Here is a 26,574-nt window from a genome sequence, read left to right as displayed (position 1 = left end):
TTCTCAAGCAAAACATCTACCTATGCAAAGCAGAGCATAAATTTGTGATCTACTATACACGTTTATGGTATAGAATCCTGAAATAACCCAATGCCGTAAATCACAGCTATCCAAGGTCCCAGTTTCTGCCAACTGCAATAGGATTTGTGTAGTATTTTAAATCTTTACATCAGAATAACAGGGTATTCTTGAGTGATCTGTTCTCTTCCTCTAGCATCTTAGTGAGATCCCCAAGGCAAAGATAGGAATGGAGAGAATCATTATCTGAGGAAAATGACACTCCCTGAAAGGAACAAGTGAGGTGGAAGCATTTAGTTCTGTCAGAAAATTCCCCTTCAGGTGAGAAAGTGTTCCCCCTGCTTTCAAAATCACAACATACATTAATGTGCATCTGCATACAGGGTTAAGGAGGCAATCTTATTCCCATTATACCCTATTTTTCATACACACAGACAACTCCTAAAGGGATAGAACCAAGTGCAGCCAAGAGGGAAAGGAAAATGTTTCTTCTCTGATAGAGTTGTATGTATCCATAGCTCCTTTACACCGTGGTTTTATGCATGGCTTTAAGCTGGGGTATTGCCACGTAATGACTATGAATTCCTATTGCCAGTCCAAATACATACGGTCCATATAAACTCTCAGGAACCAAAAACATTGATTTACCCAAAACACAGAGGAATTCAGAAGCTACTTATGCAAGTGACCACTTAAAGAAGTGAACTTTCCTTTGAACAAATTAAAATTAGATCAGAGAATAAAACAAAGAAGGAAACACACAAAAAAAAAAAGTACTCTTCTACCTTAGCTTCAACCAGATTTTTACTGTATAGGTTCCTCTCTGTTCTCACAACTTCACAGAGGTTTTGTTGCTGTTTTAGTTTAATCTCAGACTCCTGTATTTTCTTCTCATAGTCACAGATCTGAATTTCCCGTAATTCAATATCCTTCAGGTTCTGGAGGACCTGGAGCAGAAAGAAGGAAATGAACAGATTAAGCCATTATCACAAGATGATGAGGACGGGGTTTGTCATTTTTATCTAAGACGACAACTTAAAAAAACTGTGATAAGAAGTTGTAGGTACGGATAAAATCACTTCGGTCCATGTCCAAGTTTAACCTTTCTGGATTGCTTATGTGGAAGAACATTTTATTTCAGTCTGATACCTAATAGTTGTTTGTTTGTTTGTTTCTTTTTCCAAGACAAAAATTTACAGATATGCACATCTGTTAATCTACTGAAAATGTTGCCACCGAGCTGGTTCAATAAAATCAACATAAGCAGCTTTCACTGAGAATAGGCTTAGGTTGTTTATAAAGCAAGGCTAGATTATGTACATGGTTTTATATGTAATCTGTACAATAAAATGGTTAAAAAAGTAATTCTCCAAGAAGGTCTGCATATACTCCACTGGTGTGAAATCCAGTTAGCTTCTAATAATTCAGCTTTTTTTAAAATGAACACCTGATCACAAACCATTGATCACAAACTTGACCTAAGTCTTCTTTTATCTTCTTTTCATGAATGGGGAGACACAATTATTCCCTAAAGAGAATGGAGTGGTGTAGACTATAAACTGTAGAGAGAAGATGATCACATACAGTATCAATAAATGAAAATGCAAAATTTTATAGACACCTTCATTAAACAGTTACCACCATAACAATATATAAGAATTACTACATTAAAGAAGCAAAAATATAGTTTCTAATCATTATGATGGGCTTCCCAAGATAAATACACTTTTTTTTTTTTCCAGAGTAAGAATCTTCCTTCTGCTGTACAAAGTTGAAAGCCAAGGAGCACAAACAAGTATCATTCAAATAGAATCCAACACTTGTAGCGTTGGATAAAAAGGAAACAAAAGAAATAAAAAGGAAACTGAGGAGTGAACATCAGAAACAACATTTTTCAAGTTCATTGCTTGAGGGAGAGAAGAATGCCACACTTAAATCCAGGAAAAAGATCAAAAGATTAAACAAAAAGCTGAGGAATCACATGGACAAAATCCAGGAGAGAAGTCCATTACAACTTCATTTCATAGCCAGTTCTCCAGATGCTGTTTTTGAAAGTAGCAATTTGAGCTATGATTTACGTTCATATGTCAAAGCAGAAGAATATAAAAATGTTTACATCAGATAGTCAGTAACTGCAAAGTTTGCAGTCGGCAAAGTTGTCCCTTGCTTAGCAGTAAAGCCTTGTGAGGTCCAACTATGGGGCAGGAGCTTAATTAATTGATTATTCTATCAGGTCCCTCCAAACAACTCTGGAGATAGGGGATAGCTAAATATAGAAAATTTTATTACAGCTGCAGAAATACAATTCTAGCACATTTGAAGCTGACTGCAGAGGATCCCAGGAACTGCTTACAGTGCAATACAAAAACACAGTCCCAGTTTATAACCTACTCCTGCCTTTTCCTTTTCTGCTAAAACAACCTGCCAATAGTAATCGCAGGGAGAAGAAATCAATAAGTGCAGTTTGCACTATGGTGATCATAGGCTGGAGCAAGGCTCAAAAGTAGGTCACTGTATTTGTAAATCTTTTACTTGGTTTTGATGCAATGTAAGTGCAATAAGCTCGTGGACTAAGTTTTTCAGCTTCATGCTCATAGACTAGATGCTGACTCTGCTTTTTCAGGAATGATTAAACTCAAATAATTCTCCCTTATAAATACAGAAAAGATACATGTTTCCCAACAGAGCAGCCCTGTGAGAGGCCGAGCATCCTCAATTATGATTGAGCTGTTAGCACACTACACCTCTCACATTTGGTAAAGAGGGTTCAAAGCTAGGCAGAAAATCTTAGATATTCACAGTTTTCTTCTGGACCCTCTCACTTTTTCACCTGTATACTTCACTACCAGTTGCTGTTGGTTACCTGCTTAGCTCAATGAACCTACTCAGGAACGCAGTAGTGGTGCCATCCTTACTTGTTTGCCTTGTTCTTAACTCACAGCTATACTGTTAGAAATTCCCTACAAGGAAAAGATGCAAACTGGGACTTTGCAACAAAGACAAACCTCACTTCTGCAAAGTATTATTCCTAGGAAATGACAAATGGCAATCCAGACAAGGGAACATGTATCATGCAAAACACTATTTAAAAGTCCCTGGTCACATTTAGATGTAAAGGATAATTTTAAGGTGAGAAGATAGCAAATAACTTGTGAGTTGAAACAGCTTGAAAGTTAATCCCAGTAAATCAATGAGCTTCTTCAAGGGCCCTTCAATGTGATCTTCAGCAATTAATGGAACATGTTACAACCATGTTCCTGAATATACCTTCAGAAACAAAGCCATACATAATAATGGGCACCAGACAGCACAAATTTTATGCAGTGTTTCTCTGCAGCTATTCCTCCAAAATTTCTGTCTTGTAGATGAGATTGAACATCTTCTGATGTTTTACTCACACTGGGACTAATCCTCCAAAACACTGAGTCTTTTACAAAGATGTCAAGCGCTGTCAGCTCTCACTGGCCTCAACAGAATTTGAGGACACCAGTGGCAGGCAAAACAAGGTCCTTTGCAGATAAAATAGGACAACTGAAGAGTAATTTCCAACTGCATACAAGAACTGCAATTGTGGGACTCAGGTGTAAGTCAGAGGCTGAGGTTTAAACTCCTGCCTTGTTTTCATTTCCCAGATGACTGATGAACAAGAGCAATACCCAGCTAAACCCCAAGTTTCTCACTGAATAAACAGCCATGGCTGAGGTTCCCTCAGAGAGACCTGAAACACAATAGCCGGCAATACGCACTGACAATAAGAAATCTTTGTAAGCTGCCTGAAGACTATTGATCTGTTTCCTCCCAATGGCATGTAAAGAAATGTATATATAATCTTTACAGTTTCAAGAGCAAGAGAGCAAAGAACCACTTGCACAAAAAGCTGTTCCTACCTTCTGTTTGAGCTCATTGGCTTCATTGATGAGATTCTCTCTGTCCTTCTCCAACTGGTAAATAATCTTCCTTTGTTTCTGGGCTTCATTCTTATAATTCTGGATTTCTCCTTCTAAATTTTTCCTGGACTGTTCATGGAGCTTCACCAAATTTATCTGCTTCTGAGTGGCATTTGTAGCCTTCATCACTTTCTGAGGGGGGAAACAAAATGACTCTTAAGCTGTAAAAGGCAACACTGCCATCACTATGGCAAAAATATGCCATTACCTAAGTGGTTTATGGACTTCCTGATGTTATTATCCCTTATCTAATTTGCTCAGTAGAAATACTTGAGCCACATATCTAATTTAAAAATAAAAAATAAAAAATTCTAACAGAGCTGCCAAATAGCACTTTTTCTGATTTGAAGTTAAAACACTAATGTCTGCACTAAAAAAAAAAAAATTAAAAAAAATGGATAGGATTGTTTACAAGTTGTATAATTAACAACTGGAAAAACTGTACCAGCTTCAAGGCATTTAGATTGTAAAGCATGTCAGTAGCATTTAAAATAACTAATAAACACAAATACCCTTATTTCTCATTTTCTGAACAGTAAGTTCAAACTGAATTAACCAAGCTTAGTTTCAAATTATGCATAGGGATTAAACAGAAAACATCAAGATCTCATCTTTACAAAATCAGCCTTGTAGTCGCCCTTTGAAATTTCTTTCCCTGCTTCAAAACAAATATTTGGAATCTGCAAAATCTGTGCCTCTTGAGTCAAGACACAGAACAGTGAATCCATACCAAGAAAAGCACCTGAGCTAAAGTCATCTTTTAGCATTGAATTTACTAGATTACACTTCAGGAATGCCCATAAACACGAGATGCTGGCTTGTAGTACAAGAACCATGGGCTGATGGAAAATGATCAGCAAGAGAAATGGACTGAAAAACCAAGGAGTCGTATTAACACAGTCTTCCAAGCTGCTACGTGGTGTGTCAAAATTTTGGTTTGTTCTTCTACTATCACAGACTTCATTTGTCTATATTAATATTAAACTTCATATGCCAGAGTCTAAAAGCACAGATGTAATCAACTCTTCAGATATCAAATAACACGGGTTTGCAAGGTGAAAGCATATAGCATTTTTTTTAACTCCCTGACAGTTTATATTTTAAAGCTTAGAAATATTTAATGTGTTTATGGGTACTAGCACTATTTCAACACACAGAAAAGAAGCGGCATAAGCATCTGCTTAAGGAAAACTGAATGTTTGACTCAACATTATTTATTCTACAACATTTCTGTTTCTCTGTGAGGGTTTAAACTACAGACATTTCAATCTCAAGCCATGACGTTTGTTTATCAGTATTACCAATGCAAGCTCACCTTACTTAGCATATCCCTTTCCCTCATAAGCTCATTTATAGCTCTCTTGTCAATCTCTGCCTGTTTTTTGGCAGCCTCCAACTCTAGAGAAAAGGAGGAAAGAGTATAAATTCTGGATTCAAACTGAACAGATGTTAAAAATGCAGAAACAACTTAGTGGACTTACTAAACATTACATGAAGAGTTCAATTAGCTGTGACCATGTTTTGCAACCTCAGGTATCAGCTAAGGATGTTAATACTTATTTCAGTACTTAGAAGAACTCAGGCACAGTAATTAACGGTATAAGGACTTGTGTGCTCAAACCAAAATATCACAAAGCAGTTGAACTTTCAGAAATCATGGAGCACGGTGAAAATCAAATGCTTTTAGGGAGCTTCAAAGTGAGCAAATTGAAGCACTTTCAAATACCAGGGCATTCAGTCTCATTCTAATCCCTTTATGTGAAATCCAGTTCTCCTTTAAAGCAGTGAGATCCTATTGACTTCAGTGGAGTTAAAACTACTTGCCATGGGTCAAGATTAATATTGTGCATATACTATTAAAAAGTTATTAACCATTCCATATTTGTTTGCATTTTATTTTAAAAAGTATTATATACAGTTACGCTAAAACTGCAGCTAAGGAAATGAAGTACATTGGAGTGCTAAAATGTGTCCAGTATTGCAAGAAGACATATTATTAGCAGCCATTCTAAGTCATTCCAGTATGGATCTGATTTATTTTTTTTCAAGTTCCCCTCTCTTCTCCAGTACAAAGCATGGCCTCAAGCAGCACAAGCAAAACGTTTGTGGGAAAGCTCTTCCACCCTTGCAGAGACACATGGAAAACAGACATGATTTTCTATAAATACAGCCACACAGAGGAATTCCTATCTTATATATTCAATCTCTTCAGGACATAAGGTAGAAACAAGGGAGAGTAGGAAGCGACCTTTATGGCAGTATGTATCAACTTGAACTAGATGAGGTGTCTAGTAAAGGTTTTTTTTGCCAAAAAAAAAAAAGGTGAGATCTCATTGCCTCAAATGTTTTTATTTTACATTTCTTTACTTTATTACTTTGCAATATTACTTTTTTTTACTTAATTCACTTATTTAATTATTATTTACAATATTATTTAATCTACAATATTACCTTACCCAAAAAATTTTCACAAAACTTTTTTTTGTGAAAATCACTTTGAAAATATGTCGATTTTTATTTTAATATACATTTTACTTTGCAATTGATTGCATTTAAAAAAAAATGCTACTATACCCAAGAAATTTTCTTCCAAAATGTCCATTTCACAAAAATGTTGAAAGTTCTTTCTTAAAATATTCCAGATCTGCTAGCAAGCTGATATCAATACCTGTACAGCTTTAGTATACCCACTGAACAACTGAATCCATAAAGTACCAGAAGTAAGTTTATCAGCTTACTTGCATACACTCATTTTCATGATGAATGGTTTGGCAGAATCAAAGCAATTAGGAAAAAAGTGTCCTAGCCATGTCTGGTTTCAGTAAGGTCTGAGATCGTTTCTCTCACAGGTTAGAGCAGGAGCAATACATGTACATTGGAGACAACACTCTGTGTGACATGGCACAAACTTGCACACCACGATTTCAGTTATGTCCTTTTTATTTTCACCCCACCTATTCTACACTGTGAGAAATCTGTGACCCTAAGAGGTTTTAGAAAAGGCTGTCATACATTCCAACTGTCATTTATACAGTACCATAACAAGCACTAAAGAGAGTGATCCTGAAAGGAAGATGTACCCTGAATGAACAAACCGTGGATAAGAAGACAGATCCATTCATTAGTTAGCCACCTACCTTTCTCTAGTCCAGATATTTCAATTTTTAGGCTCTCTCTCTCATGTCCTGCATCAACTTTTTGTTCCTCTGCAACACGCAGCTTACCCTGTAGAACATCTCTTAATTTGTTCAGCTTTGAAATTTCGAGGCGCATTTGATGCACTTCCTCCTCTTTGGCCTATAAAACAGCAACAAGGAAGGGGAAGAGAAAGTGCCCATGGAAAGAAAATAGCTCTGTATTTAGTATATAATTACTCTATGAAATTCAGTGCCCTGGTAAGCAAAGGTATAAGTGTTGTGGATCACCTAGCAGCAGATGATTAGCTCATTGAACCATATGAAAAAAAAAAAAAAATAAACAAAGGTAGGGCAATGACAATTATCAAACCTTATGCTTTAGGGCTGAAGATGTTCAATAAAGAATCCCCAGCTGCACACCTCATAGAGCACTACACAATTAGTCCTGCAGATTAAACATGGGCAGCTGTGATCTCCTTTGAAGTATTAGGGACAGTGACTGTGATGAGAATGATATCTGTAGCGTGGTTCAATGGCATGTCCCTAACAGCAGGGATCTGTTATCCCCATCTCTTTCATAACCCATGGCTTTAAAGGAAAAACACAAGGTAGAGTTCATCTTATTTTCTGTACAATCAGAAGAGGAAATAATCAATCAAAACACTGCATGGAAATTAAGGAACCATTTACCTGGAACAGCAACCCATTATCACAACCGAAAATTGTTTCTTTACTTTTAAGAAGTAAATATTACTTCCCCCTATAAGTACTGTTAGCTTTTACAGCCATCACAGACTACAGCGTTCCATTTAGAGCATCAAATATTGGTTCTGTAAGATGATGAATCTTGGTAGGTGAGTATCCCCTGGGAGGATATGAATCTCCTCAGTTCTTCCTGACATCAATCTTCAAAAGTTTACGAATACTTTCACAGTTCAGGTTGCCTAACACCATGCTAGAGGCACTCAGTACACTGCAGGATTAAACTGCTAGCACAGTGCCTACAAAAAGGGCATCTTAGATGACAACTGGGGTTCTTAGAAGCTTTAACAACTAGCTTAATTACTAACTGTGCAGGATGCAGGATCTTCCTTCCCCCAGAAGCTTGTGTGCATGAGTTTACAAGTTCCATCAACTTTTCCAGAAGTTAGAACTAGATGATGGAATCAAAGTCCTCTTTTTGATGCTGTAGAGCCACAAACATAAGTCACGTTTGAACATTTTGTAAAGTCTTACACAATGATGGCATTGCTAGAAGTAACGATACAACCAAATAACCTGGGAGACATGGTACTTTGTTTCTTAAATGGGTAAGAAAAACGTCCTCCCATCTGCCTAGCAAAATACAACAGAAAACAAGCTCCTACCACACAAATCAGGAAGTTCTGCATTAGATTAGTTATGAACTGAGCTTTTAATCTGTCACAAGTTAGCTTTTATCAGTCTGACTAACAGTTCTCAATTAAAAAAAAATAATAATTCCCTGTTGGAAAACATTGTTGTTAGGTGAATTGGCTAGCCATGACTAAGCCTTGATAAGATAATGATTTTCAACCTGAATATTCTAATATGTTCAGTGTTTTAACCTCAAAAAGGATACAAAAAGCAAGATATGGTAAACAAAGGAATAACATCTAAAACTTATGCATAAAACTTACACCCTTTATCACAAACGCTCTCAACACAGCCCAAAAATCATATGCAGGAATCATCTCATCCTTCCCCTACTGAAACCCACTGAAACCAGCCTCTGCGTGGTATAAAACAACTGTTTAACAATGCAAAGTCAGGCAAGAAAACAATTTAGATCAGAAAGAAAACACTGCCTTGGTTACTTATATTTCACTTTCCCAATGATTTCCAGTGACTCTGGAGGGCAAGGGGGGGGTGGATTTTAGTGTAGCAAGCAGCTCCCTTCAGTGGAGCTCTCCAGGACACCGTTGTTATAATTTATTACCATTTATTAATGGGTTTTGACAACATTCAGATTATGTCAATCACTGTAAGAAAGGAAGTCACTGCTTTCACGTGAAGATCTCACAATTTATAGAATACCTTATGCTTGTGAGATGTACCAAGTGTCCTTTATGAACCCACTGAGTTGAACATTTTGGTTTGTGCGTTGCATGGAAATGGGGCTCCTCCAGCCAGCTACGTGTTACGCTTGCAGCTGATACAGTTGCAGACTACTTCATCAGCCACCACAGAAAAAATGGCATCAAGCAACAGATTCTATTCCTAGGCATTCCTCAGATTTCCCCCAAAACTACCCGTAGGGAACCATCAGTGCAAGTACTGAGATCACCTCCATCCCAAGTGGTATGACTACAGTCAGAGGGACATGTCTGATTGGATGGATACACCTTCTGGTACTTACTTTCAGTTCTGTTGTCTTCTGATAGACATCCTTCATCACATTTTCAAACATCGTATTATGCTGCGTACTCTCTTGAACGAGCTGACTATATTTAACCTGAATTTGCTCAAGTTCCTTACCAGCTTTTTCACTCAAGATCTGTTAGATTAAGAAACAATCCTATTAGTTCCTTTTTAATCTGATTACATCTGCAAATCCATGAAGACAGAACCTTCCATCTCCCCAGGAGATAAAAGCTGCTGCAGATTGTTCTCTGCTTAAAACCCACTCTTCATTGCTGATGAAATTACTAATGTGGAATATGACAAACGTTCATATTGACTAGGGGAAATGATAATTTCTAATGAATAACACAGCCGGTGTCTTTTTTTTTTTTTTTCCATGAGCTTAGCAGGTCTCTCTCACAAGTGGTAGATAAATATTTTAATTCTTATTAGGCATTTGGCAAGCATCACGTAACACAACCACTTGTTACATATAATTACTGAAAATCAGTATGAGATTCAAATGACTTTAATCAGCAGAGGGCAGGGGAACTCTGTTTCTTAGCGAGCTAATCCTACATTAATATGTCAATAACACTCCTCTGGGTACATGGCTTGCTGAGACCAGGACACAACCATTTTCTTCTCTAATTTGTCTTCAGTCATAAGCACAGAACAGCAGTTTCACAGACTGCGTGGGGAACATACACTTCAATATTGGAACTGCTGGTGGTTTCTTCTGCTTGATGAGACTTCCTCTAACAACCATTACTCCATAAGTGAGCAAAGAACGATCACCGTATTTTTCACTTCAAGCAGTAATGTGCAATAAACTGATGAAGTCAATATGCACTATGCTGTTAGAAAAATTAAAGGAAGAGAAGCAGAATCGCCCTCTTCCAACTGCACGCTGAAGCAAAGAATGTAAAAACAAGGAATATTGCTTCTTTCTTGTGTTGTGAATGCCAGGATTACACTGTGGTTCTGGGTATTCTTTATTGCAACTTCAGCACGGGTAGGATGAAGCCTACAGTTGCTGTAACAAATCAACTTCACTGTTGTGCAAGCAATAACAGATTAGAAATTTGAGTGGAGTAAGAGCAGACATCACAGGCAACTACAATTCAGTTGATTAACAGTAACCTCATCGCATTGCAACAGCGGAGTCACCTTCCCTTGCAGATCTCTAACTCCTGGACAGTTGAATAGCCTATGTTTTGGACAGACATTTTGTGAAAGACAATGCAATGCCTTCACAGACAACTCAAAGCTACCACAGGCAATGAAACAGGGCAGTAGCCTGGTTAATTACCCCTGGCACTGTACATCATGTAAACTACTGATTTCCAGGATAATTTGGACAACTGAATGCCTCCAAAATAGGCACTTAGAAAACTTGAAAGGGACTACTTGAAAGTAGAGGAGGAAGAATACAACAGAACTAGGAATTGCAGATATACTATTTAAAAATAATGTGATTATCTTGGCAGATCATGTAGCTGCCCTCAAAAGCTACCTCACATTCAGTGACATTCATCAAATCACTTAGGTTGGAAAAGACCCTTAAGATCATCAAGTCCAACCATCTTCCTGCCCTAGCAAGTCCACCACTAAAACATGTCCTTTAGTGCTACCTAATTAGGTGCTACCTAATTCCATAATTAGGAAATTATTCCTAATATCCAATCTAAACCTCCCCTGGCACGTCTTCAGAATGTTTCCTTGCATCCTATCACTTGTCCATTGACAAAAGAGACAGACACCCTCCTTGTTGCAGCCTTCTTTATGGTAGTCACAGAAAGCAATAACATCCCCCCTCAGCCTCCTTTTCTCCAGACTAAATAACCCCAGTTTCCTCAGCTGTTCCTCATTACATTTGTTTTCAACTTCCTTCATCAGCTTTGTTGCTCTTCTCTGCACACACTTGAGCATCTCAATATACTCCTTGTAGGGAGGAGAAGTTCAGAAAAATAATTAAGTATTCTCTTTATCTATTTATGTGAAGTATTTTACTAAGAGTCTATGTTGGGAAAAAAAAAAAAAAAAAGTTCACAAATCTCCACCCTCACCAATTCAGGGACCCAAAAGGAAGATAAAGCCATAAAAGTCATAAATTTACAAGATACACACAGCTCCCAAGGAAGTTTCCCTTGAGGTAGGGCTGTTTTACAGTGATGAGATCTCTCCTGCCATTTACTGAAATTGCTTCTCTGAGAGTTTCTCAAAGTCAGGGGAAATGGACTGAAAACCTGAAAATTCAAACACTTGCAGAACACTATGTTAGGACATTTCCAGATAAAGTTTTTGGAAAAAGAATGGGTAAAATCAATCAAAAAGGTTTATGAAGACAGTTCTCTGCCCTTTGACAGAAACACTTTCACAAGCTTGAGAGGTAGCTAAAAATTATTGTGACAGAGAAGGAAAAAGGGATCAGACATAAAATCATTTTACCAATGCCACTATAGTGAATCAGGCAATATATGAAAGAAGTCCAAGTTGGCAAACGCTTGGTTCATCCTTGCTCTTCACAGACTTTGTCTCATTTGCTGTCATCTTCTCAGGATGATCTCTAAGTATATCATTGCAATCCACTACTAATTGCTGTGAGGAATTTTATCTGAAATCTGTCAGATGGCTTTCAATGGTTACTTATTAGTATATATATATGCATATATATTTAAATCTTTAAAAATACTGACTTAAAATAATCTCCCTCCCTCTCCATGAAATTTCATCAATGTTCATATTTTGGAATGTGACCCTAATATTATACATGATGAAAAGTGTGCCATGTATCCTACCTTCTGCTCTTTTAGATGCCGTTCCATTTTTACTTGTTCCTCTTTGTTCTTGTGTATAACTTGCTGTAAATTCTTGATCTCAGATTGCTTGTTGTCCATTTCAGCTTGAAGATTTTTCAGCTCCTTCTCAATTTTTTCCTTCTTTCGAGCTTCTCGTGATGCCTCATTCTGACGCATCTGGATTTCTTGCTGAAGCTGTAACAATTGAGAAGATGAAAGTTTAAGTTCTGCTGCCTTTTATTTAGGAAAGTGAGGCCTTTCACCTCTTATTCTACTATGTTTGATTTTGAAAACAATGACTTCTATGCTACTGTACCCATTACTACACAGAATCTTCTCAGAAGTATTTTATCTAGTGGCTGAACTAAAAATCTGGTATGAGGGAACCTACTTATTGATGACAAGGATTTGTTAAACACCAGTCAGTTCATTCAAGCAGAAGGGTCTGATAGAATTCAGACACAAAGCATTCCTTTGGAGACACAGCAGCAAATGTATTTTCTGATGTAAGTTATTTGTGAAGTGGTACTTTCTGAATGCAGGGTTAAAACTAATTTGGACTTGATGTTATATTGCAAGGATTTTTATTTTTATTTTTCTATCTCACCAGCAGAAGCATGTATTACATTGATAATAAAGGAAAGAGGGAGATATCAGAGCAATGTTCATTTTCACAAGTGCTCTCAATCTTTCTGCTCTCAAAGTTCCTCTGCAAGAGCTTTGAAAGAAGAACTTTCCTTCATATTTGATAGAATTTTCTGTGACTTGTGCTCTCTCCCTCCCCAGAAATGTGATGGAGCAGAATCAGCAGAGAAAATCCACAGGGGGCTGATCCACAAGGAAATATCCAGTTCAGACAGGGACCAGCAATTTAAAGATGCTTTTCATTTACAGATTCCTCTCCCTCTCAGCCTGATGAAAAGTTGCCAGAACTGCCAGGGTCTTCAACAGGATCTTCAAAAAACATTGTCATTTAAGCAGTCTGAAGTGCAGAATTTCATACTGAGAGAATGGGAGGTGGTTCCATGAGCTGTAACAACCCTGTAAATCTAAAGGCTGGTGAAGTAGGTATCAGAAGATTGAGGTTGGCAAGATTCAGTAAGTATTGATGGGACTTTCACTCCTCTCTTTTTTCTCCCACGCCCACAATGCTGTCAGAAGAGCCAAGATTTACATTCTCTTGTACTACACTCCCAGCTAAGTCCTTTAGAAACAGAAATTAGTACTGTGTATGGAGCATGGGCTGATCAACCCTTTCCTATTTGGGATTAATAAAAAAACCTGCAAGCTAACTGCTGCTTCCATGTCATCTCTTTTTCTTTGTTTAAGTGTTCTTTTCTGCATTTCCCCTCTCTTGATGTCTTGGTCCAGCCCCTATTTATGTTCTTCTATATATTTTTCTATTCTTCATTATTGCGTTTTTGTATTTTGATGTATCAGAGTTTTGTATCCCATTTTCCATCCTTCTCTGCTTTCTCTCCCTTCAGCGGGTATCCTATTGATCCTCAGTCTTCTGTACCTCCAGCTGCTATATGCATTTAAAGGAAGCTATGCATATTGCTCAGTAAAGAGACATGTCTCCTCAGAATGTCGGAAAAACAGAGAGCCTAACTTAGAGAGAAAACAATTAGGGCAAAGCAAGGGTGGAATATGACTGCTCTGTATGGAAACTGGTGAAGTGAAACATCATTTAAGCTCAAAAACAGTAGGTAGAAATCGGTCTAACAAATAGGAGGTCTCTAAACATTAGAAAAGTGGGATTCTGAAAATCACGGAATTGAAGGGGTTGGAAGGAACCTCAAAAGATCATCGGGTCCAACCCCCCTGCCAAAGCAGGTTCCTTAGAGCAGGACGCCCAAGTAGGCATCCAGACAGGCCTTGAATATCTCCAGAGGAGACTCCACAACCTCCCTGGGCAGCCTGTTCCAGTGCTCCGTCACCCTCACCGTGAAGAAGTTCTTTCTCATGTTGGTGCAGAAAAAGCTTCCTAGAAGCAGTGTGGGAGAAAATAGCCTAATTAGCTTAAAGTCAGAATTTTATACATTCTTAAAAATGATCATACGGCATGATATGACAACCACTGTCAACAGCAAGGGCCGTAGGTCCTCCACTCAAGCTCTGTGTTCTAAGTGGTCCTTTGGAGGCATGCAGATTTACAATGCAGGAAAGAAACAAAGAAAAAAAAAGCATCTCCAGTATGAAAGACAACTGTGACTGAGGCAGAGGCACCCTGGCCTCATTCAGGGTATTAGAAAGCTGTAGAAGCAGCTGGTACATGACAATACGCTTTACAAAGGATGTAGCCAAGAAATAGAGAAAAACCATAAAAATAATTCACAACAGACTTTTTTCTGAGCACTCCTGGAAAGGTTTGAGTTGTGGAAGAACAGGTAGTAGCATACTAGTCAATTGTAGAAGGGGGGAATGGTTTGGTACAAAGCCTAAAATCACCACCCTGTGAGCTGTACAGACCTGCATTACAGCTTGTTCTGCCTCGTTTTTTGCCCTCTCTGTATCCTGCTGCTGCTCTGTGGCTTGAGTTAGACTTTGGCGTAATGTCACGACCTCTGACAAGAGTTGGTCTCGCTCCTTTGTTATCTCTTCTTTAAGTTTTAGCAAATCTCTGATACTGGAAGCAAGGAAACAATAGTCAAACAGTGTCACAAGCCCTTTCTGTTCTTCCTCCTATGCCAGAGCAGGATCCTTCATGTGAAACCAGAGTTTAAAAGTCATTTTGTTTCATTTTAAACTCCTCTTGGATTAAGGGTCTTTTGGTCAATCAAATTATATGCTTTACCTACTGTGATCGTTAAGAGTCCCTGTCAATAAACCACTCTTTCTTCTTATATCCCAATCCTCAGGGGACTGAAGAAACTCTCAGTTGCTCAAAAAGGTAATGGAACAAAATTTCTTCTTCCCTGCCCACTGCAAAACCATGTAGGGACCAAACCTCTGTTGCATTATCACAAGTCTCTGCAGTTTACCTGACCGGTCACCTAACCAGGTTATGTCTTGCAGTCACCTAATGTAAGAATAAAACAGATTGCCTCTTTGGACACATTTACAATCTGAAAGAAAGTCCAAACATTGCAATGTGGGTTCAAGCTCAACCTTAAAAAACAACCTGATTGCTCTAAAAGAGCTGGAAACACCCTACAGGGCTGGAAACCTGCAGAGGAGTTGCCTGTATGGCCCTGTCACTGGACAGGGCAGCATGGAACTGGAGATCAATACAAAAGGAACTTTAAGAAGAAATCACGGAGTGCCTGAGCAGCTGGAAACTGCAGGACTGAGGTCTTGGCAAAGTCACAGCTCCCAGCCCTTTCAGGAAAATGCAAAAAGCAGCCACAGAGTTGTCTTTAGAGAGACATATTTTAGTGGAAGGCTGGATGACAAAGCTTTCAAATGAAAGGAAATCTCTTACCCAGGAACAGAATACTTTAGGGCCAAAATGTGAAGGAGTGGATTTCTCATGCATCCAGGTGCTTTACGTGCTGGCACATTTCCTGGAAGGGAATATCTGAATATACTAAAGGCCTTGCTCAGAGATCAGATCAGGCTTTCCCCCTTTCTCTGGAAAACTTACTTGTATTCCTGACCCAAGGACAGACCAGATTCCCGCTCCGTCATGTTAGTCAGGCGCGCAACTTCCTCTTGCAGTGAATGAATTGTTTCCTTTGCTTTCTGTTCCTTCTCATAGGCTGCATCCACCATTTTCCAGGCCTTTTCAATCTCCTAGGAACAAAATGGAAAAGACTTACAGAAATTAAATTGGGTTGAAAATGAACAACAAATTAAAAATTAATTGCCTTGCATTTTTGTTAATTAAGCAAGTCGATTTTCATGTCTTTTCATGCTCAGATTCACAGCAGTTTTCTTTGCCAGTTGTCTTTCCATTTGAATGAGGGCATAACAAGTATTTTGAGCCATTCAGACAATGTCAATTCACACTCAAAAACTCTCACTTATTTTCTCTAACAGATAGACCTAAATATTATCAAATCTCATTCTATGAGATTTTGGTCATGTAAATCCCGCTAACATCTACTGAAGCTGCAGTGCCTACAGACGTCCCATATACTCAAACAGTTCACTTGTTTCTAAGAATCTTGTTAGCTGTTACAACAAAGAACATCCAAATTACTATTTTTCAGAGAAGGAAAAAAAGATGTTACTCTGTCCTTTGCTCCCTCTTTGTATATTTGCATCTGTGAGGACCTAGTGCACTTTGGTTTTAACTACCTATTTAGAGAAGCTACAAAAAAAAATAAAAATCAAAAATACGTCCACAATGAACAATATCAGATAACTTAATAATTAATGATTAAATTTAATAATTTATAATTTAATTTATATAAAATTGTTTACAGCAGTTCTTTATTTGAATTAACATCTCTGGATCTAAAAATAAATCTATTTAATATTAAATTCAAAATGATGACAAGCCATGTTATGGTATATGGTTAATATATTTATTGAGCTCTTTTAAATCAAATAAATGTAGCGCTAAGCTGTTTACTGCCTAAATTAAAAGCTCAGAGTCATTGAGCTAACAGAAGCAATAGGCTACCAGAACGTACTGAAAAGCTAACAGAATATAACGTTTGTGGCCTCTTCAAGCTGGAGGGGGAATACATTTTCATTTTATTTGTTCAATTAGTTCAGCAGACACAAATTTGAAAAACCAGAGCAACCAGCCAGAGCTCAAAGATCAGGAATGCTTGTTCTCCCTCCCCCACCCCCACCTCCAGCATATTAATAAAAAGTGGGCTTGACTTGTTCTGAAATTCTTATAGAGGTTATAAGCAACTACTACAAAGAACCAGGTACAATTCTCTACCTGGAAACAGTATTTTCATTACTTAATAAATTACTTAGTTCAAAATTCAGTTTGAAAAACATGCTTTTCACTTATGTGTCGAGAACATTTAAAACAGCTCTAAATACTGTAGTGAATTTTTGTTTTATACATTTTAGGTTCTAATTTCCATTCAAATGCAGCAATGATCACACAAAGTATTAAATATCATACAGTAAATAAAACTTTTTCATTCATTATTCTCTTACATAAAAATGTTGTAATATGAAATTTAAATAAATGCATGCTATGCTGAAATAATGGTATAAAGACATAGTGTATCATCTCGGTTGGTAAAAAAAAACATAAAATATAGCCGTAAATACACATTTCAGATTTGCTAACCTGTAACAGGCAACCAATCTTTCTCTAGGAGAAATGCAAATTGAAAATAAGATTAAAGCTGATTATTTAAATCAAAGCTTCCTGATGGCTGATTAGAGTGTGATTAAAATTGGTGAATTAAATCATTATGACTGGGGCTTGGGGTGAATAATATCAGTGTGTCCTGTGAGGGGTCTTACTGGCTTCAGTGAGTCCTCAGGCCCAAAACTGTACTTGGGTGAGTACTCACAAAACTGATCCTCTGAAGTCCATGAGGTCACTCAGGTAAGCAGTGACTGCAGGTAACCAGAAGCTGAGCTTCTTGAACTACATCTCGCTTTTGATGTGTGTCAAAACAATTTTTATCAATAGGGTTAGCATTTATGGATGATGGCCTCATTAACAGGCAACATCTAAATAAAAAACAATGCGTCAGACTCCAGGGTCAGCAAAAGTGGGCTTCATTGTGATGGCTTTCTTGGTTGTTTTTTATACTTTGAGTAAAGATTCAATAAATTGCTTCCTTTAAATTCAAAAGTAAAGAGGAGGAAATTTCTGAAGGTGGATGCCTTAATTGAAAAAATAATCACATAATTACTCAGTGAAGAAAGGACTGAAAGAATGCAGAATGTGTCGTGTACCCAGGAAGTAGGAACATGCGTTGCAGTTTGTTGTATAATTAACAATGGAACTATACTGGGTGTTTGCATTTAAAACAATTCAAAAAAAATTTGGAGAAGTACTCTGGAAAATGTGAAGCAGAATTCATAAAATGTGACTGCTTTACTTTTTTTTTTTTTTTTTTTTTTTTTCATTAAATAGCCCTGAAGATCACGTTGGTTTTGCTGCAAAGAGACTGAGAATTAATGAATTGCTTTATTAGCATACTGGATTGATTCTCCTGGAAATTGAAAACTTGGTAACTATAAATTCCTGTTCTAGGGTTCTTCCAGTGCAGCTGTATGGATCAGTTTCCCTATCAATGAAAAAGAGTTGTATTCCCCTAGGGTTCAGCTTGGCCCTTAGTTCCCCTGACATGACTGTGAACAGCAGACTATTACGTCCAGTTCATTAAAACCTCAAAACAGAGCACTGAAGTGCCATCAGACAGTAACAGCCATTGATTATTATTGACTTGGGTCCTACCAGCAATTGATTTGCACAGTTAACCCCTGCCCCTATACAAATCCTACCGATTACAACCAGGCTTCACAAGGAGAAAAATATTGCCTCTGCAGCTCAGTTGAAACTTTATTTGTATATGAACCAATGACCCAGAAAAGGAAGGCTGTAAACCTGTTACCCAGATGACCTATCAAGCCACCAGGATTTAGGACCTTAATTTGAAGCAAATATACTGTTTTTCTAGGAACAGCCCACTGGGATTCTTCTTATACTTGTAAATAATGAAACACTAGAGCATTGTTTGTCTAATTTAGTGTTGTAGAACATCATATTTGCTATTTGAGCACTTGAACCTTCCTCAACGTTTGCCTTAGGCACCTGTGAAATACCTTTTTTGAATGTTAGTAAAACTGCAGTCTTCAGAAAGGAGAATAACATGAAATATGAAGGGTGTATCTATCAAACCCCCAACACATGACGTGATCATAAATAACATCCAACTAATTCTTGAACATTTAATGGAAAGACTAATTCTCCCAGCCAAAATGAAAAGTATCAGTGCTGTTTACTTGTCCCACATCACACAACTGGAATTTAAATGTCACAGGGTGTGTATTGCACATTGCTTCTAATGGGATCGTATTGTCAAGCAGCTTTTTCACTACAAAATCTCTTAGTTGCTTCAACAGTAGCTGATATTGTTAAGCCATCCCTCACCTTAGCTTCAATTCAGCTGTTGATGTTGGAAAGGCTCTTATTTTTCCTTGCACTCAGTTTTATGACATTACTAAGATGATGTTGCCTCAGCTTGGGAACATCCTGAAGTATTGCCTCTGCTACTGTTCACACTCAGAGTATAGACATGTAATAGCAGAAAGAAAATGGCAAGGATCATCGTGGCTCCTGACAGCCCCCTACTAGGGTTTTGGATTAGTGGCAGAGAAAATCAACAAGATTTTATATGTGGTTTTCCACCTTCCTGAGGATGCTTTGAGCAGTACCATGGGCTGGCAAGCTGCAGCCATAGGGTGACAGCACTGCTAGTTATATTTATTCTGAGTTTATTTTCTTTGGAATTCTATGGACAAGAAACTTCATGTTAAAGAACATCTCTTTCTGCAGTGCTCATATTGTTACACTGAATTTATTTTACTGGAACAAAGTAAGTCTATAGCATAAAAAATGTAAATCACTATTTTGAAGCATTTAAGAACATTGTAGCCTCTTCTACCCTCAGAAATTAACACTTTATTGCAAGGCACGTAGGTTTCTCAACTAAATGCTAAATTAAAGTCTAGCTGGGTAGTACAACCTAAGCGTTTAAACCATGAAGAGGAAAAAAGTTCAAAGTACCATCTTCTGATGATTTTTCAGGTTTAGGTTCATGGTGGTAAAACCTCAGTATGAGGCTAAAAACATTGATTATTCTTTAGCAAGTCAAGCACTTTGACAGAATTCAAATCAATAATGACAAAGAACACACCAGAGTAAATTGATGAAGTAACACTGAAATGCTATATAGGATTCCTTCTCAAAAACACCATAAAACATTTATTTAAGTGAGCTGATGACACTTCCCTGGTCTACAATCCATATTTCAGCATGTAAGTAGATTTTTCATAGTCTGGCAATAATTAACATCCAAGCAGCAATTCAAAAATATTAATGAATGCAGTCTCAAAAACTGTGCAAGCTGGAAATGCAGATATGCTATTTTATAGATATGGGAAAGCTTAAATATAAACTATCATTTAGTACTTGACAACTGATGGAATTGGCTTAGTTTTATCCCTGTGCAAATAAATACACAATTTGATTGGGAGGAGTGACAATATCAGGCTAAGGAAACAAAGCAGTCGGTAGCAAAGCAGAGGTTAAGGAACTGGGGATACCAGCTCTATGCTTAGTTCTCCAGATAGGTCTCTACATAAAATAAAGTGTTCTTGCAGATAGCTTTCTTATTACCATGTTTTTCATTAACTATATCCTATCATATTTAATTCTATTCAAAACTTTACCGCCTTCATTGATGATATAGTTTCCCGATCATCCTTAGTGAGCTTCGTAAGTGCAGCTACTTTAGATGAATTCACCACAAGCTCAGCGTTCAGCTCCCTGCATTTTTCCATGAGACGCTTCTCATTTTCATGGGACTTCTTCAAAACAGCATGGAGCTTTTCATATTCTATTTGGAATTTTTCCAGAGTTTTATCTCCCTTAAGTAGATTGATGACTTCTTGGAAGTCTTTTTCCAGTGCTTCAAATGCACTTTCTTCTAAATACAGTTTGGCAGACTGTTCCTGAATGAAATTAGATAGATAATCAATTAACAGGAGGAATTGAACATCTCACTTATGACCCCCAAGTATAAAAAAAGCAATACACTGAGTACCTAACAGCTCCTAAGACACCATGACAAAAAAATCTGTAATAACCGTGGTCTTGCTATGGTATAATATGCACATTTCAGGCTATTCTTCAAATTGATTTCTCCTGATTTTACTGAAATAACTTGTGCTTTAACAGTCAGAGCTCCTGCAATTGAGTACCACAACTATTTTAATGATAGGTCTAGAAAATATTGTGGCAGTGTTTAAATAATACATCAGCTATTGAGGTAGGCCAGTATTTTAGCTTTAATTCTTCTCAGTTCTCTACACTGTAAAGTCTGATTAGTTTACTCTTTGCATGCAAATAGTGCCAGCAAATCACTTCCAGATAAGCACATGTGAAAGCATCAGTAATGGCAATGCAAGCAAACCCATTCCCTGCAGAAAGTGCTTCTGTTAAACCTTTCATGGTGGGAATATCCAATTTAGCTCAGTTCTGAAGCCAAATTTTGCCCGCTTAGTTTATGGACACCAAATTCCACTAATGTTTTCCACAACTGCTTAAAATAATTTCCATTATAACCTTCAATGGCATGCAAACACACCAAAGGGAGGTGTACAGCCACTTCTCAACAGTTTGAACTGCTAAGAAGCAAGATAAATCAGCCCACAGGATGCTTCATTCGGTCACAGATGCTTCACTTCCATTACTGAAGTCCATTCACAGCTACCTGGAGCATCTCTGTGCTGCCATCTGAAGCCTAGGTGTTTCCTTAAAATTGCATCTTGGACGGAGGCTGATGTGGATGTGCACAGATCTCCTGCCAGCAGCTCCAGGCAGTGAGACGCGGCTCCCCGAGGCACAGCACCCTCACAGACCTGCCCTCAAAACCAAAGGATTCAAAAATTGTTCGGGTCCCCGCTTGAACACAAACAGCTTTGACAGAAAGGCAAGAATCTTTAAAAATAAAAATCTGACAGCAAAGACTTGTTTCAGTTGGTTTTAAGAGTATGCACATTTAAACCACCAGGAAAAGATGGAATTAAAAGCATAAAACTAGCCTCTTATGGCATGAACACAAGCTCAGGCTATGTAATATACTGAGAACAGGGGCACCAGCCCCAAATCCTCCTTGCCAAGTCTCCAATTTCATTATTTTTTTGTATCTGTGTCAGAAACTTCGATGAAAAAAACAACAAACGGGAGTGAAATGTTAAAAACTGCATTGTCATTAGTGCAGAAGGGCATTCAGTGTGGAAAAGGGAAAGCCTTGGTGCTTCAGTTTCGATCTCGTTACGTTTGTGATCATACAGAGAGCGAAAAAAGCAATAACAACATATGAAATATATACACAGCAGGTATTCCTACAGTCTGTGTTACTACACCCTGCATGTAAATAACCTCTCGACAACCGAGCCAACTGCACTCTGTTCTCAACAGCGCCTCGACCCTTCAACAGGTGTAGGGGCGCAGGCAGAGGTGGAGGGGTCGCCATTACGCCACGGCGGGCGGGTAATGGCGGGGGCTCACCTCAGCCATGGTGCCGGCGGGGCGGGAGGCGCCGGGACAGGGATCGGGGCCGGGATCGGGATCAGGGCCGGGATCGGGGCCGGTGCCGGCCCTGGTGGTGCCGAGGAGGCCGTGCCGTCTCCTAGGAACGGCGGCGGGCGGGTCTGCGCTGTGCAGCCATGGAGATAGCGGGGCTGGAAGGAGGGATTCGTCCCTTAACCGCGTGCCCTGCACAAATCAGAGAATATCCCAAGTTGGAAGGGACCCGCAAGGATCATCGAGTCCAGCTCCTAATAGATCTAATAAAGGACATCAGCTAGCCCGACAGAGCCTGATTGTATTCAAAGACCTTAACAGCTATAACAGACTAGCAGTTTTATTTCAGGGGTATCCAAACAATCAACAGGGCCAACTTGCTGCAGGGAAAGGGAACCTCGAAGAAAATGCCTATAACCCTGTTCAGTCACAGCAGCTCCTTCTTCACAGACACAGCTCAGAGACCACAGGCTCCTCAGGAAAGCCTGCAGAGGGGCTGCACCACAGCCTCTGAGCAAAAAGGCTGATCCTTAGCCCACAGCACGGCTCACAGCATCATTGAATCATTTAGGTTGGGAAAGACCTCTAAGATCAGCAAGCCCAGCTGTTAGCCTAGCACTACGTGGGTCAACAAGATGCAGCTGCTCAGCAGAACAAGTCAAATCAAAGCACAGAGGAAGGCAGGGTCCTGTGAAAGGAATTAAGTGGGATTTGGGGGTGCTCAGCCCTGCTGGGGTGCTTTGCTCAAGTCACACTGCTCTCCTGCGTGGCATCTGCCCAGGGTTTGAGGCCTTGTCCCTACCAGGAAAGCTGGCAGGCAGGCACACAGCAGCAGAGATTTGGATCATGGGCACAGGGTGGTCCCCTGGAAATAGAGGGGTGGCTCACCAAGCCCCAGGTGTGGGCACACCTGACACCATAGAGGGGCAATCCCATCCACAGAAAGCTCTCCACATTCAGAGGGACAGCCTGACTTCGGTCTTTTCATTACTTCTGACTAATCACACTGCTTAGTCTGCTTGTGTGCTTTAATGATTTTGTACAAAAGCAGGGTATAGAAGGAGGGAACCCCGGACAACGGCTCTGCACTGTAAGAGCTGCACTGAATTATCAGCTACTGCTGGTCGCTCCGCTACTAGCTAACCCTTGAAATAGTATGTTTACCTTAGTGGGGTCACAAATTGGTTCATCTGATAGGTTTTTTGGGCAGAGAATGTAATGTTCCATGTGTACGCTCCCCAGCAGAATGGACATGGTGTATGACCTTAAAGTTCCACTTGAAACTAATAACGACAATGGAAAATTTTCCCAGGTTTAATGAAGCCTGAATTGTAGCACTTCATTTTACTGATTACGTGGCAAAATAGGTAATTTCAAAGGGATGCTTTGAAATGGTCTAATTTGACTATTAAAGCTGGAGAATAAGACACATTTTGTAATATATTCTGTATAACTATGACTTAATTAAAAAATATCCTGCATGCTGAAACCTAGTTTCAGTCATTTCAAAGCACGCTTCTAATAAATATTTTTTTAAAAAGTACCTTTTCTAGGTTTTACACTTTTTTTTTTCTTCATTTTCCTTTGTACTGATGCTTCCTAATAGAAGTACCACAAAAATGATAATGGAATTATCAGCAGAATTCCTTGATTCTAGGATTTCAGATTGTCAAGAAATTTCTTAGACCTTTAATCAACAAAACAGCTGCACCTGTAAAGAAATAGCAGAAGATGAGATTTTTACTTTGTCAGCAAAATCCTGCTGAAGGGAGAGATTAAAAAGGGGCAATTACACAATAGAACAAAACAAACAAACAAAAAGCCTTCACGTTTATATCTTAAATATATAATGTAGATGTTTATGACACCCTTTATTATGGCTACAAAAAAAAAAAAAAAAAAAAAAAAAAGGAATGGAAACATAAAGTGAGTTATTCATCTTTAGTGTGAATACACCTTTATTACTGTGTACCCACAATGTTTGTGCTTGAGGGTAACAGCAGTAATGTGTCCAAAAATGATATCCATATATTAAGGCATCCCCGTGGTCTTCTGTTTTTCAAACTCACAGTGATTTTTGCCCTGTGAGACCTTCCAGTGGTAACTATATAGGCTTCAGTACAAGTTTGTGACCATTGAAGGAACATCCTATAACTTGGGACCATGTGCTTAAAATTCCCTGTGCTTTATATTCCAATGAATATGAAGTGGAGATAATCACAGCTGCCATCCTGCAATGTGCTGTGACTGTCTTGGCTATAAATGATGTAGTCATGTTGTGAAGTGAACTTCTAGACAAGGTGGAGATCTTGAAGTGGGTTGACTTTAACTCTCCCTTTTAAGCCAAGCCTATGTGAGAACCTTTCTGCTATAGTGAGAGCAAAAAACTCAGCCACAGAAGAAAAAAATCATTTCTAAATATAGTTTCATTAACAGCAGGGACAAGCTGGATCCAGGAAGTTTCAATTCATTGAAAAGATTGTTACTTAGTTCCCTAAATATCTGACTTTGTTCAGGAGACATCAGTATTTTATGGTTTATAAGCAGAATCACCTGTTTCACCAGCTGCATAAAAGAGCGGTTCGCATCAGCAGCATGTATGTGTGGGTGCAGAAAGGGTTACTAGAAAAGATATACTGATTTATTTGAGGTCAGGCCCCTAGGACAGTTAATTTAATACATGTTTTAAACCACAGTGGCATGAAAACGATAAGCAATCACTTGCTGAGTGTAAGGATTGATGGGTTACTGCAGAGATATAAATAAATAGAGCAAAATATCATCATAACATCACCCAGGAGAATGCACGCAATTTGGGGCAGGGACCATGGCAGCACACGTCTTCTGGGAAGTATAAAATGAATCTTTTGGACACTGGAAGGTAACGATAAGAAGTAGTAATAAGGGAAAACCTGACGGTGAGGGGTTGAAATGTTTCTTTTTACACCATGCTGTAGTAAGGCAGAACATCAGCAGGTGGCACTGCACTACCACGGTGCTTTGATGAGCTGCCCCCTAACAACAGCTCTTTTCTGCTCTGGAAACGTGTTACAAATGTTAATTAATACATGGAGACATAACGGTGGGGTGAACATGTAGTCATGGATGAGGTCCAATATTTGCATGCGGTTTGGTTCTTTTTACTCAGATGATGGGAATCAGTGGGAAATCACCACTAAGGAAAGCAAAATTTGTCTAACCATTTGCTAAACTAAAATATCGCTTTTACATATGTTAGAAATATTAAAAATGTTATATAAATATTAGTTCTCCACATGCAAGTGTTGTAAGTCTCCCTCAGCAATGTGGAAATCCATCGCATTCTCATGGTCTCCAACACTGCAGACGCTATCAGTGGGCTGACGGCCTGGATGTGCCCTAAAATCCATTTTGCCTTCTGAGTTAAATCAGTTTTGCAGTATTAAAAGGAATAAGAATGTACTAAATCATACTGTGACTTCTCCAGTCACAAGGAATTGCTATAAAGTCCTTAATCCAGCTGATACTTTTACTATATTCTTTTTGAAAGCACTTTCCTTCTGTTATTTTAAAGCTAAATGATATTGCTATAATGAGAACACTTGTTCTGAAAAATTGGATTGAGGCTTCCTATGTTGTCCATAAAGATCATACAACAGATCCTAAATAGCAGCAACCTTTGATCATGTTTGGCACTGGAGTTAAGCCAAGCATCTCAAGAGGAAGAAACACACCATGTCTCATTACCATTTTCATGAAAAGTCAAATCATGGAAATGTTTTGATTAATAGAAACACCCTAATAAAGAGCTTGGTTAGCTCTGAGACACAAGTTAAAGCTGACAAGCTGTCTTTGTATAATGTACAATTACATGCTCTACATAAAAAATAAAATGGATGAAAATTACGGGAAGTAATTGAAATTAGGTCAATAATCCTAGAACCAAGCTGAATTTGCCATTCCACAGCACGGTTTGAAACCACAAAACAGTTTCATGTCAAAGCTTTTGTTCACAGTTCTTCAACAAGGATTACAATGGCCTGTGACACTTGTTTGAAGTTTTCTGCCTCTCTCTGAGCCAAGCGCAGGGATCCTCCCAGCACCCTGGAGGAAAGCAATGCTCTGCTGATGCCATCACCTTCGCTGCC

The 26,574-nt window shown here is 38.5% G+C and overlaps 1 protein-coding gene across 1 annotated transcript in view; it reads right to left on the bottom strand.

Annotated features, from left to right (window-relative positions):
- CFAP58 (cilia and flagella associated protein 58) overlaps positions 1-22,441 on the bottom strand; it is a 56,436-nt gene extending 33,995 nt beyond the window's left edge. Inside the window, exons 1-10 of the mRNA XM_032191224.1 lie at positions 22,433-22,441; positions 20,590-20,871; positions 15,851-15,999; positions 14,737-14,893; positions 12,265-12,459; positions 9,480-9,617; positions 7,103-7,262; positions 5,281-5,363; positions 3,906-4,097; positions 804-965 (exon numbers count right to left, since the gene is read on the bottom strand). Coding sequence (XP_032047115.1) covers positions 804-965; positions 3,906-4,097; positions 5,281-5,363; positions 7,103-7,262; positions 9,480-9,617; positions 12,265-12,459; positions 14,737-14,893; positions 15,851-15,999; positions 20,590-20,871; positions 22,433-22,441 — 1,527 coding nt within the window. The remainder of the gene's footprint in view (positions 1-803; positions 966-3,905; positions 4,098-5,280; positions 5,364-7,102; positions 7,263-9,479; positions 9,618-12,264; positions 12,460-14,736; positions 14,894-15,850; positions 16,000-20,589; positions 20,872-22,432) is intronic.
- Between the last annotated feature and the right edge of the window lie 4,133 nt (positions 22,442-26,574).

This window comes from Aythya fuligula, chromosome 7 (genome assembly GCF_009819795.1).
Source record: "Aythya fuligula isolate bAytFul2 chromosome 7, bAytFul2.pri, whole genome shotgun sequence".
NCBI lineage: Eukaryota > Metazoa > Chordata > Aves > Anseriformes > Anatidae > Aythya > Aythya fuligula.
Note: the sequence above shows the minus strand (reverse complement) of the source record. Positions and strands in the feature narration are given on the sequence as shown.